This window comes from Gopherus flavomarginatus, chromosome 6, assembly GCF_025201925.1.
Source record: "Gopherus flavomarginatus isolate rGopFla2 chromosome 6, rGopFla2.mat.asm, whole genome shotgun sequence".
Taxonomy (NCBI): domain Eukaryota; kingdom Metazoa; phylum Chordata; order Testudines; family Testudinidae; genus Gopherus; species Gopherus flavomarginatus.
The window spans coordinates 85,558,755-85,573,044 of record NC_066622.1 but is presented as its reverse complement, the minus strand read 5'-3'; the positions used below and the strand labels follow the sequence as shown (position 1 = coordinate 85,573,044).

At 38.6% G+C, this 14,290-nt stretch overlaps 1 protein-coding gene across 10 annotated transcripts in view; it reads left to right on the top strand.

The window, feature by feature from the left end:
- PARG (poly(ADP-ribose) glycohydrolase) overlaps positions 1–14,290 on the top strand; it is a 131,586-nt gene that overhangs the window by 56,350 nt on the left and 60,946 nt on the right. For all 10 annotated transcript variants that reach the window (XR_007775087.1, XM_050958570.1, XM_050958567.1 and 7 more), the window contains one exon: positions 7,246–7,338. Coding sequence is in view for 9 of the 10 variants with exons in the window: in XM_050958570.1 (XP_050814527.1) it covers positions 7,246–7,338 (93 nt within the window). In the remaining variant the exon portion in view is untranslated. The remainder of the gene's footprint in view (positions 1–7,245; positions 7,339–14,290) is intronic.

Sequence of the window (14,290 nt, the reverse complement as noted above, 5' to 3'; positions counted from 1 at the left end):
TTTGGCATTTATCGTCTGCCTCTTGGGGAATCCTGAATGGTTATCGATGAGGTTATTCTTCATTCTGGTAAAATATTTATGAATGATATAAAATTGTTGTTTTGTTTATATTGTGGTAGCATCTTGGAGTGTCAGTCATGGATTGGACCCAACTGTTTGGTGCTGTACAAACAAACAACAAAAAGATGGTCCATGCCCCAAAGGGGTTACCGTCTAAGTAAGGCCCAACTTGAACTGCAGGATGATTGTCAAAAAATTGCAGCCGAGTTGTGGACAAACCATGGAAAATTGCAGAAGAGTCCATTATTACTTTTCCTCGATTTTTGCACTGTTGGCTGCCTGGGGCTCCCATTGTAGGCCTCTTGGGTCTGAGAGCGTTGGCTCCCACTGTCAAAATTGCGGTGGAAGTCTAATATTGCGAATCTGCCATTTCTACTATATTGAAAGTAAGTAGGGCCTGAAGTACACCTCTACCTCGATATAACGCTGTCCTCGGGAGCCAAAAAATCTTACCGTGTTATAGATGAAACTGCGTTATATCGAACTTGCTTTGAACCACCAGAGTGCACAGGCCCGCTCCCCGGAACACTGCTTTACTGTGTTATATCCGAGGTCATGTTATGTTGAGGTAGAGGTGTATAAGACGAAAGACAACAGATAGGGGAAGCCCGAGAAAACAAGGAGACTGTATTGGTTAATGTGATAGGCAGTTCTCATAGGACTCCAGCTTCCTAACCATTTTCAAGTTTTTTTTGTAGGCTTCACTGCAAAGGATAGTTTTAAAGTTATTTAAGGAGGACAATGAGGTTGCTTTACAGATGTATACAAGGAACTCTTCCAAAGCACAGGAAAGATACTCTTTTGGAAGCTTAACGAATGCATGTTGAAGGTTGGCATCATTAACTGAAGGGAGGCGAGTCAGCATCTCAGTAATGTATGAGACATGATAGGTAACTTTGGGAATAGTGCTTGAAAATGAAGACAAGCAGCTTATATTTTAGCTAATGGAGAAAGGGGAACTCGTGAAGGGATGCAAAGTGGAGTGACATGGTCGAAGGGATGAGCTAAGAAAATGATCTTTGCAGCAGCATTTTAAATGGATTGTGACAAATTAAAATCTGTAAATTTAAATGCTTATTGCCCCTTCCACAATGGGAAAGATGTGTATTACTTTTAATTATTATTGCTCTGCTTTATTTTCTTTTCCATGCCCTTATCCCTTCGATACACAAAAAGGGACTGAATTTTATGAATATGACTTAATATTCAAATGACCTCTCTGCACTTTCCTTTCTTAGGGGGGTAAAATTCATATTGAACTTCTTTAACCCAGTATTTCAGTCTGCTTTTACTTTGTAAATACACAAATAAAATCTGCTTCATTCATATTTTTTGTTCATTCATGGAACTACATTATTGATTCAAAATCTGTCTGATGCTGGCTTCAGAATGTCTGCGTGGCTACTGAGTGTGCGCTTTCGTTGTTTACATATTTATTTTATTTATTTAAAGAGACATAAAATCCAGAGATTAATATTGTATTGATTTTATTAGGCATTAGGAATATTGAGGATACTTTGTTCAGGGGGAAATATTATAGTCTGCTAAATTTAAACATAAAACTCCTTCTTAAGTTGAATGTAGTAGGCATAATATTAAAATGTCACATAAAATCAACAATACTTTTTTCAGCGGTAGGATGGTTACCACCTCCATCTATATTGCATCTACTGTTGCAATAGTTAGCTAAACTGCTTAGCTGGAAAGGCAGGTCATGACAGTAACTATTATTGTGGAAACTGATTCCAAATATGAAAAAATATTTTTAAACTGGAAAAATGTTTTCTTGCAAACAATACCACAGCAGTTTGAGGAGTAGAAAAGAGTAAAATGGCCAAAATGCATTACAGTTGGGAAACACAGATTTCATCAGGTCTGAAGGAAGCATTTATTTTGTTACTGAAGTGTTGTTCAGTCAGTCAGCATCCTGTCACAACAAGTTAATATGGGAAAGAGAAAATAACTAAGTAGAAAATGTTAAGCTATTGCTGTCTCTGCATGTGGTTTTTGCCTTTTTGGCTTGATTATTCTACCTTCTTATGTGATGGATAGAGTTGTCTAAGTACGTGTTTCGTTTGTTTGGTTTGATAGGCTGTCAGATTTAGATTTAAACTTTCTACCATCACTACCACCACATGCTACCTCTGTCTCTTCTCATTTGAGATGTCAGGCACATTTGTTGTTGTATTTGGAGGAGCAATTTATATTGACAAGCAGTCATTACTTATGGCAGTGTTTAGTCAGACTTCTTTTGCTGCAGTATAAATGTTCATTTTGCTAAATTGCACGTCAAGTATGCTTGGCCAGGAGCTCTTACGTCTGCTACAACTCATTGAACCATTTGCATCACTAAGTCATAGTTACTTAGTCAACCACTCAGATACAAACCTTGATGAAATTACCAAATTATATTTGGCAAATAGCAGCAGATGTTGTGTAAATAATAATCCCTAGAGCTTTCCTGAGAAATAAAACCCTCCTAAAAAGATCTTAAACTTTAAATATTCCTTCAAAATGTTTGGTGATAGGTTAAAATATACTGTAGATTTCTCAGTTCTTCATATAACTTAGTTTCAAATTCAGTTGCCCAAAAGATGCTGCAAAGGATAAGTACATATTAAAAAAGTAAGGACCTAACTGGTCAACTATAGGTTTTATTGCTCATGTTCTTTACTTCCCTCTATCAACAAAAATGTTGGCAACAATTTTTATTCTTCTGTACCTTAAGTTAGAAAAAGGGAAATAATGTAAATGTATCCACAAATGAGCATGGCTTAATGTTCCAAAATTTGGGCATCTGCACTCAAGAAGAATAGATTTTCATCATTTGAATCTGATTAGTATTGATTAAAGTATTGTATCACTTTTTCTCATTGCCACTGTCACAGAGTGAGTGGATCTGTAAGGAGGTTAGAGTTCATCTACACCTGAGCCTGCTCTACCCCATGTCCCCAGGTGGAAGAAATGAATAAAGTCATGTGACAATCAGATGACTAGGAGCTGGGTGCACTGGGAGATATAAAGGCAGCATCTCAGTGAGAGGAGAAGAGAGTTAAGTAGGGAGGACTCCAGGGAGAGGAATCTTGGGAGTCTGTGCTCTATAAAGAATTAGGAGAGCAGTCAGGAAGGCTGGTAGTATAGAAGAAACCCTGGGAAAGAGAAGCAAGACAGGTAGTGGTTATGGGGGACAATCAGTCCAATTATTTAGTGTTCCCCAGGCCAGGAACCCATAGAGGGTGGGTGTCAGTTCCACTTGTACTGCCACTCTGTTTGCACTCACGCCCTTCAATGTCCCCTTTATATAAGTGGAAAGACCGGACTGAAGAGAGCCCGGGATGTCTTGTTGCTGACCCTGGGAAGGAAGGGCTGCAATTGAGGTGATGAGAAGACAGACCCTCGGGAAGGAATGGCTGTGCCTAGGGACCAGGGTGGAAGACTTTTGTGTGTGTTTGGACTTTGAGAGCCCAGAAGAGGTTCTTGTGACTTGGCCAGAGGGTTAAGTCACCTCAGCAGTGGAATTGTGCTGATGGCCAAGAGAATTATTGGTAAAACTAGGAGAGAAACTGAGTCATGGTAGTTGCAGTGCCTTGGCAGGCCATAAGGGGGTTTGCTTTTGGTCGGCATCCTGCAACAGTCCCATTAGCATGTTTTATTTCCTCTTGAAAACTTGTTGGTTTAGTCAAGAAGTGTTATTGAGAAGATCTAGTGTGGGCTGGGGAAAAAGGAGAACTACCCCCTTCATCACCTCCCCCCCCTTTTTTTTCTAGGTAAAAAGCATGGTGCATCCATAATGAAAACTATTTAGGGAACTCTGCCTTGTAAAAAGGAGAGGGTTGAGAGCATTGATGATCCCTAGAGAAAAAGGTGGGAGATCCTTGGTATGCTTGTGGATTTAGCACACAGCCTTATAGCCCTTACTCCGCTAAATGAGATCTGTTAAAATAATCAGTGGAATTACTCACCTGTGTAGGTGCTGCAGGATTAGGCCTTTAGGTCCTGATACTGGTAACATTTATTCCATGCTTAACTTCATGCACGTGAGTAGTCCCAGTGAAAGTACTCCTGTGCATAAATGTCGGTACTTTGCCCCATGATTTGTACATGGAGGATTCCTAGTCAAACTTATAGGTAGGTAAGAGAGACAGAGGAAGATACTCTTGTAGGGGCATAAGGAGGGAAAAGAAAGAGAGAAAGGAAAGCAGAATTTCAGAGTTTAAAATGTGCACGTACATTCATTTAATTATGCATTTGCCATCAGACTTGCTGGCCTTGGTTCTGTTTCAGAAAGGATATGTGTCATACTATCATTACATTTTTTGCAGAGGAGCATAAACAAAAGGTTGAAGTGTTGACAGCTATGACAAAGTTCAGTACCATAGTGTGTCACCAGATAAGTGATACTGTATAGTTTGTGGCAGTCAGCAAAGCATGGCGGCCACTATTCATGTGTCAGTTTTAAAAGACAGGAAGTGTTACCCAAAGGAGAGAGAATATCAGAATTTGACAACTTGGTAGACACTTAAGGTTAAAAGTCGTCTTGAATAGATTTAATTTATATATGTATTCATTTTATTTTACGGGTTGAAGTCTGAAATTCCAGGCTTACAACACTTGTTTGTTTATCTCATTACTTAGGGGTGTTTGTGCTGTGGAGAACAAGCCTATTTCTTTAAAATTTACTGCTAAAATTGAAGGGTACTAGATTTTAGATGTTATCTTTGATATCCAGGTTTTTTACTATACAAAAATGCAAATGTACATGCAGCCAACAGCCAGCTACTGCAGTGAAATAAGTGCCTTATTCAATTTTTATTAGTAAGTGTCCCATTTCTGAAAATATACTGTATTGTTAATAGATTATGATGGATAGCTTGGACTCAGTTGCTCCACTGCAGCCAGATTTCCTTCGGATTACTCAGACTTGCTACTTTATTTGCAAAACAGGAGCTTTAATTCAGGGTGTTAAATGGAAATTTAAAACTCTACATCATAGTCTCTTTCTCTTTTCCATGACCATCTTATAAAATTCCAGGATTTTCATTCTGTTTGTGTCTCACTCTGAAGCCTAGAATGTCTGAGTCAGTGCAAAGCAAAGGAAAAAACTTCAAGGATGGTTGAGCGTTCTTTTTGTCTAGAATATTATCAGGCTCAATTGTTACTGGAATTCATGGACTTTTATGTCCAATTTTTAAGTTTTTGAGCCATTTTTGGCTTTTTTACACTTTACAAATTTACACCTGAATGACAGCACGGACTTTCACCTAGTTATAAATAATAAACTAGAACCACACTATGTAGGTATTAAGGTTATATTATCCTCCTTTCTTTCACATATTCAGTTTGTTCCATAAGTTCCTTTAACTTCCCAAGCACTTATATTCATTCCTTTGTATCTCCTGTACATGAAGGAGTGAGGGAGACTTTAAGATATTTTTAGAAATAGTTTTATTTCTAAAACATCTGCCTTCAATTTTCTCCAAATTAGGGGAAAAACAAGCCACAAAGGTGAAGAACTGAAGCAGTATATGGTGGAACAGTGGAAGCTAAAGGATCTCCTTTGCAAGAAATCTATCGGCAAAGTTTCAAAGAGACTGATTGTGTAGTGAAATCATATAATGGACACTTGAAGCAGGAAAAGCACTGAATATATAACTAAAAAGAAATATTTTCTTTTAACTTTTGATTTTAATCTCTGAACTTTTATGCATGTCTAAAGTAAATAACATTCATCAGTGTTTTTCATATTAAATCCACTATCTATTATACATATTTTTGGTGTGTACAATATATAAAATATTTAGAAAGCAATTCTGGATGTTATAAATTGACTGTTTAGCTTCAAAACTATAGAATACTAGATCTCCAGATTTTGTGGATCATTGTTGGTGAAGGTAGTGATCTTAATTGCCCCTTGGAGGAACCATCTTGCTCTTCAGATTCCTTCAGCACCTTGTGTTAAACTAGAATAAAAATGTACATGGATGGAGTGGCTGAGCAAAAAAAGCAGAGAATAACTACCAAATGTATTCAGACCTGCCTCTTCCCCTCAAAGATTGTAGGCCACATCCTCAGCTGCTGTAAATTAGTGTAGCTCTATTGATGTCAGTTGAGCTTTACCAGTTTATACCAACTGGGGAATTGGTTATCTTGAGAGAAGTTCCTGGGATTTCCCTCCCGCCCTCCCTCCCCTCCCCCCCGCTGTTTTAAGCTTCCACACAGTCTAACCAATGTTAGTTTTTCCTCTGCTGAAGCTTTTGCCCCCTGGAACATATACCTTCCAACATTTCAAGTGGCTAAAGTGGGATGCAGCACCATTCAGGTTTGGCCTATCCACATAGGGATGGAAGGGCGGACTGGCAAGATTTGATTGATGTTGCAACCTAGCACATGGGGTTGCAACACCAATCACATTTAGTGGAGAAGCGGAGATGGAGAAGCAAACAGGCCAAATGTGAGTGATGCTGTGAGACCTTGTGTGCCAGGTCACACCACCACCACTGGGTTGGGGCCCCTCTCAAAGGGGGATCCAGGGCAAACTCCATCCCCTGGGCAGCCCTGAATGGAGGAAATGTTCACTTCAACCAGGACAGAGGATTTTTAGGATCAAAGCAGGACCGTCCAGCTAAACCCAGGACAGTTCGGAGGTCTTGGAACATCCTTCCTGTTTCTCTCTCAGCAATTCTTCATTTCATTTTAAATTACAGCGAGAAACATTTCTTCTCCTTTGCCTATACATCTTAGGTTTCTCTATCTTTTGGCTCTTATTTCTTAGTAATTTTATTATTTAACTCTATAAAGTGTTTTTGGATAGCCATTTTCTTGTCTTTTATTACATTAGAGAACAATTAGTGGCTAATTGGATTCTATGTTCAGCTTGTCATTGACTTCTTATTTTGTCTTGGACAAGTCATTTAACCTCTCCTCTCATCATACATATCCACCCACATATAATGGTTACCTACTCTGTACCTTACAGATTATTGAGAAAGATAATTAGTTTGTAAAGTTAATTGAAAACTTTGGATGACAGATGCTATCAGAATGCAGAAATTATTAAACAAAATAGTTTTTAAGATTAACTTGCCTGGTGTTAATTATTTTCCAATGTGAAAAGTGGACCTGTATAGTCTTTATCTTGTAATATCAATCATATTTTTGGTGCAAAAGAAATCTTTCTTTTTGTAGGTGCTCGAAGATGCAGAGTCTCAGCATTTGTTCCAGTCCATCTTGCCTGATATGGTGAAGCTAGCACTGTGCCTCCCTAATATCTGCACTCAGGTAAGTAAGCGCAGATAGGTACACCCCCAGGGCAGATTAATTTAATTTAATATAAACTATAACTAATGGCTGAGGTCAAAATGCCATAGCCATGTTATGTTTCTATTGAAAGCTGTGGTGGTTCTGTCTCATTTAGCTGAGGCCTAGGGAGCAGGGTGGACAACAGACATCCATAATAGTACAAAAAAATATTAAAAACTCACTGTCCCATTTCTGAGCCTTAATTTAAGCCATCAATCAAAATTCTATATATACTGGAATGTCTTGTTCTTTCTAATGAAATGACCATGAAATTTTTAAACTTTGAATTAATTCCCCCTGTTCAAAATATATTTAGTGGATTTATACCCTTTTGGCTTTGAAACCACTTTGAAAGCTCTTTTAATCATATGTGAATAATGCTTCTGATAAGGCTTTCCTCTTTTACTTATAAAAATACATGATTACATTTACACCTCCATAGTATTTGTGAATATACTGTTCTCAGTAATGATCATGAATGTTTTACTTTATTGTAATATAGCCAAATCCTGCAGGCACTTCTTAGTTGGTATAATGCTTACTGCAGGGAATAGTCACCTCAAACTCAATAGGACTGTTCATGTGAGTAAAGACTATTTAGATGAGTAAGCATTTGCAGGATAGAGCCTCTGATTTGTAAGCATGACTGTCTCAACATTTTAAATAGGTTTTTCAAAAGTAAGAGGGTTGTATTGGAATAGAAAAACGTTGTCCTGCTTAGTTATGCTAAAGAGGATGTTTACAGAGGACACAATTTCAGAAAATTGAAATATTTTCTGATCTTTTTACCAGTCATTTGGCTGGAAGAACTTTTCTGACAGCTACAAAGCTTTTAAAAGTGCGTACAGCATGAAAAGGACACCAAGATGATTGAATTATGCATATTTTAAAGGAGTTTTACTTCCTTGAAATGTTTCTATTTGAGAGATGAGTTATTGACCATTGTACACTATCTCTGGGTCACTCTTTGAGTTTAGATGTAGCTGAACTTAAAATGCAGTAGTGAAATGACTTAATCTACAACAGCAGTATAGTTTACCTAAATAAACTGAATTCTGTGAGACAAGATTTTTCAATCTTTTTTCTTCCATTTTTTCTTCTGTGATATCATAATCCAGTCTTACAAAGCCCTAATGTAGATTGATAGATGAATATATGGAGAAAGAAAAACCTGTGGCCAAAAGAGAGATCTAAATTCAGTGATTATAAATTTAATAACTTCACATTTTATAAAAATATATCAAAACATTCTTAATGAAGATTTCATTTACTACATGTCTCTTAGGGTTGTGTGTCCAATAATTCTACTTATTGCACCTGTTCACACAGGAAATTTATTTTCACAGCTAGTGCTAAAATATAATGAGTCAGCTCCACTGAAGCTGTTCTTGTTGCATTTGCGGAGAACCAGAAGCAAAGATGGCAATTGTTTAATTGGGAGAGAGGGAGTTAGAAAAAGGGCTGAAGAAATGTTTTCTCATTTGATTATTTTTTTAAATGACTATTACAATAGCTACTAACCCATTACTTAAATAATTTTAACTTATTTTGTAATATTGTATCAGATATAAAAATGGTTCTTAAAATAAAATCCCTTGAGTGTTATGGGAAAAAATCAAGGAAAATTTGACTACATTTAATGCACAGTTAAATTTTTCATGCTGTCAACTATGAAGAAAGGATAGCAGGGTCTGCTAGTTTGATTTCAGTTTCTAAAATCTAAAGAGCATTAATTTCATCCTGATTTTCAGATATGTAATTGCTTTTACTCGTATGGAAATGTGGCTTTGCAAAATCTGCGTCTCCTGAAGTCAAGTTACCAAACCAAAATGGTAGATGAGGGCCAGTTTAGTTTCCTAATATTATAGTAGACATGCCAATAGATTAGTAAAATTACAAAATGGTCAATTTACTGGAGATGAGTGGGAATCTGCGCCCCTTTTTGGAGGTCTCCTTAGAAACTAAGAATGATAGCCAAGGACTTAATGCAGAGATTATTGGTCTACTAATACATTAGTGAAAATGCTGCATACATCTGAGAGTTTGCTTTCTCTTGTGTTGTCTAAAGTGATACATCTGATACTTTTTATTCTAACACATTCTATTCTGCCAATACACAGTTTCTCCTCTTTAACAGAACTTTTCAAGACATTTTTATCGCTCTGCAGCAGTATTTCCTAGTTAATGCTGAATAATTACTCTAAATCAGAAATGTCAAAAACATATCCCCAGCCTGGATTCAGCCTTGTGTGTGTGTGTGTGTGTGTGTGTGTGTGTGTGAGAGAGAGAGAGAGAGCGAGAGCATGTTCACATCCTGCAGAATCCGAACTTCTGCTGGGAAAGAGGAAAGTTGGCTTCTCATTGTTAGAAAGCAGACATTGAAAACATGGATTGCTTTGCACAGAACTTGAAACAGTAGTTTGGAGAAGTGTAAACTCCCTCACCCCCATTCATCTAATTGATTGGTTAACTCTAATACCTAGTGATGATGCTTTAAATGTGATCATTAACTACTTAATTTCTGATCATTTTCATGGACTGAATGGGGAAGAGGTTGGGAGTAAAGCTCATGGGAGATGAGAACTGGAAATTAACACAAGAAGGGAAAGTGCATTGAAGAAAAGAGGAAAGAGACGAGGGAGAAAGATAGAGAAGGAAGAAACACAAAGCAAAAATGGGTGTGGTTCTAACGTACAGCATATTTTTTCACTGAATGCTGTAGAATTTAATGATAAAATAATGAACAGTAATAACTGAAAGCTTAGTTTTTATATAAATGCTATAGTCCACCTTTGAGCTTTGTTTAAACTTCTAATTGCACTGTGCAGACTGGATGCTCGTTTTGCAGTAGGTTTACTTATCAAGAGGAGACAACCTCCCTCAACCCTTCCCCCACCAAACAAATGAAAACACCCAATTCCCACTTACTGCAGCTCCATATTGCCAAAGAATTTAGGGAGAGGGAAGCCGATATAAATTTCTCTGTCCTTCAGTCTCTGCAGTGGCTCCAATATGCTTAACCTGGTTCTCTCCTTTTACCCACTCAAGCCTTCTGGAATTCCTACAGCCCTCCCAGTAAAATGGCTCTCCCGCTTAGCTGCCAGCTGGGGTGAAAACCAGCTTCCTGCACTTACCACCCCTCACACTTCCAGCTATCTCCCTCTCACTGTAGGTGTGTTGCTTGCAGGGAGTGGGGAAAGAAGATACCCTTTCAGAATTGCTTCCATTAAGTGTGTGTGTGTATTGGAGCCACAAGGTGTGGTGGCAGTTCAAGTAGACATATACCCGTGCTAACTTTAATCTAGTTAATTTGAGTCCTGGAGTAGTGAAGCCACAACAGTGTGCACTTCAGTGCAGGCTAACCCTGTGAGTAATTACCCAATGTTCTTGGGCTCATACAGCTCATGCTGAAGCATGTGCTGTCATGTCTTCATTACTCCAGGACCCAAGCTAGCTTTAATATATGTGTCTACTGAAATTGCAGTTGCACCCTGTGACAGCAGTATAGACATACCCTAAATCTGTAGCTGCTGTCTGGGTGAGGGTAGCATTTCTATAAAGGGGCAGAAACCTGCTCCATACTCCGGGTCTTGTAGAGCACTCATAGATGCAGCGCATGATGATTATAAAACCAAATACTGAATATTCTTTGTAGTGTGTGATCCCTGTTAATTTGTTGGCAAAACTCCCAAATGGAGCTGCCAGCAATGAGAGTCTGCTTTGGGCTATAGCCCCTTTTAAGTCTCTTCTTTAGTTGACATCCATGAGGCTCTCTCCTGTTCACTATAGAACATTTTGTGGAGGGGAGAATATGCTTATTGCATCTGTTAACATTACTCCCATGAGTAATTGAGAGTTAGTGTTAACCCTCTCAGCCTCAGCAAGTGAGAGTTTAGCTATTGTTAAGAAGTGTGACAACTCCCTGACATACCAGCTTGTTAGCCTTCCCAGTAAACTTCAGGACTCTGGTGTTCAGATAAGAAGGACGGACCATCTTCAGTGGCCACAAGATGTTTCACAGCCATTACTAATGAGCAAATGCCTTGTCAAAATAGTGAGCAGACTCAAAGACTCAGTGAACAGTAGAAAATTAGGTTGATTTAACTACCTAGGCTGGAGTGTGAAAAATCCACACTCCTAAGTGGCGTTGTTAAGATGACCTACATCAACAGAAGAATTCTTCTGGCAGCCTCACTGCTGCGTCTCAGGGAGGTAGGTTACCTACACTGATAGAAGAGCCCTTCCTGTCGGAGTAGGTAATGTCTACACTGATGTGCTACAGTGGTGCAGCTTTGCCACTGTAGTGTTTTATGTGTGGACAACCCCAAAGGCTAGTTTTTCCTGATGTGAGCTTATAGATAAGGAGGGGGAAAATATTCTTTGTAAGACACTGTTCTTTGTTAGTCTTTACTTAAGACTTTCTGGTTTTTCATGGATAACTTTGAAAGTTGATGGCTCATTTTCAGTATTTCTTTTCAGTTTCTGGCCCCCAAACTTTTTTGTTTTGGACTTCATTAGGGGTATTTTAATAATAATAATAAGTTACTATTTCACTCTGGCTAATTATGCTTCCCTTAAAGTATTAAATCTTTAATTATGGTGTCCTGGTCTTCATAATGTTCATTATGTAGACTTGTAAATTCTTTGAAGAGAGGCATCTTCAACCTGAGGACGTTGCATGGAATTGTGAGATTAAGGTGGATTGAATATGGTGGTAACAAATGGTGTCGATAAAGGTTTACTGACACAAGTTACAAATGTGGATAGTTTGTAAGTAGGCTCTGTACAACCTTCTTGATTGATTTTTGCCAGTGCATGTCATTTCTGATCTCATCCCAGGCCTATTGACAGCTCTGCTATTACACTTTAGTCTTGTCCTGAAAATGTTTTGCTAAGTTGGATCCTTTTTATATCATAGAGTGCTTTTTGTGCTGTGGACAGATGCCCATGTAGAATGAGATTCTCCAAATTGGTTTCCACCTGTGATCAAATAAGATTTGAACAGTGATTCCTCACAGGAGCGAAAATAGTGAATTAAGTTCCACCCAAATCCTCCACTCCATCCGACATCTTCCTCCTCAGGCATATAATAAAGAGACAGAAATTCTAATTTATGCACTGCACATATTTTATAGGGTGGGGAGAAAGAAAGAAAGCTTTCGAATTGATAAGCCAGTAATAAAATAAATATATAATAATAATGGTGCTTGTTGTGTGTGTTCTTTAATTCAAATTATATTCGAGTCTTCTAGTTATCCAAAACACAAAATTGGATGAGGGAATCAAAATAAATGGTTGAGTAACTATAAAATTTAATGTGACATTTGTCCCCTCATTTTACAGCTGTAAATGGGTGATTTGCTGTAATCACGCATTTTCTTTAAATTGTGCGACAGCATTGTGACAAAATGCTGGAGTTCCCAGAATTGAGAGTTAGTGTTAATTTTCTCAATCTCAGCAGGTGAGAGTTTAGCTATTGTTAAGAAGTGTGACAACTCCCTGACACACCAGCTTGTCAGCCTTCCCAGTAAACTTCAGGACTCTGTCAGTCTAAATCTTGCCTTGCAGGCAACAGACTTCCCCAGAGACATCTCCCTGCACTATCCAGTCTCCTTAGTGAACAAACAAGTTAAATTTGTTGCTCCTTTAAGGAGACAGTATACTGCAGCCTGTTAGCTTAAGCGGGTTTAACACTCCCTTCCCTTCAAACAGTGCACTGAATTGTTTTATAGTAAAGGTAGAGCAAATTTATTTAACAAAAAGGGCAGAGGATTGAGTGATGCCAAGTATAAGGAATAAGAATGAAAGGTTACGAACGAACAAAAGTAAAAATACACTAAGACTAAAACCTGATTCAACAAACTACTCTCTCTTGTTCAAAGAAGTGTTTTTCAAGTCTCTTTTCCAGCATGGCTGACCAGACTATCTGGCCAGGACCCTTCATAGATCTCAAAGTGATCAGTTCCTTTGTCCCTTCAGGTGAAGGATGCCAAAAATGGCCTTTTCTCTCTGCTTGTATCTTCAAAAAGTTCATTGACCCTGCTTCAAGAGAGAGGCAGGCTTCCTGGTTTGCAATCTTCATCCCCCACTGAGATTGTTAAATGGTTCTCTTTCTCCACTTGCTCTCCTGATGGCTTTGGCCTTGGCTACACTGGCGCTTTGCAGTGCTGCAACTTTCTCGCTCAGGGGTGTGAAAAAACACACCTCTGAGCACAGCAAGTTACAGCGCTGTCAAGCACCAGTGTAAACAGTGCCCCAGCACAGGGAGTGCAGCTCCCAGCACTGTAGGCTAACCCTCTTGGGAAGGTGGAGTACTTGCAGCACTGGGAAAGCTCTCTCCCAGCGCTGGCGCTACGACCACACGCACACTTCAAAGCGCTGCCGCGGGAACGCTCCCGCAGCAGCACTTTGGAGTTTCGAGAGTAGCCACGCCCTTTGTTTATCTTGCACGTCACTGTGCATTTCTTTGTCTTTGGTCACATCTTGCCTACTTTTCAGTGGGGAGACATTCAAGCAATCAGAATCGTGTTCCTTTGGAACAGTTGTAGCTTAAGCATTGCTTGCCAAATACATTTTAAGAACATAATTCTGGAACATATATATTATCCTTTGTGTACACCTCTTACATACACCATGCAATGATTTTTGGGACAAATATGTTACCAGTTTGTATAGCTATCTTACATAACACCTTTTGGATATAAATCATGACACCAATGTGTGGGGTACAGAGAGTATGTCAGGCCTGACGAGTTGCTGAGACAGAGTAATAAACTACCCAAAAGAATAACTTTAGAATCCAGCTGCTGGAATAAATAAAATATATTATATCTTACTTGATTTTAAGATTGCCTGCTTATTACTACATTCCGTCTGTTTCCACCTCTGGAGCCTGTTTTTTCTCTGATAAGTTGTGCTTTGTTGGCCTTAT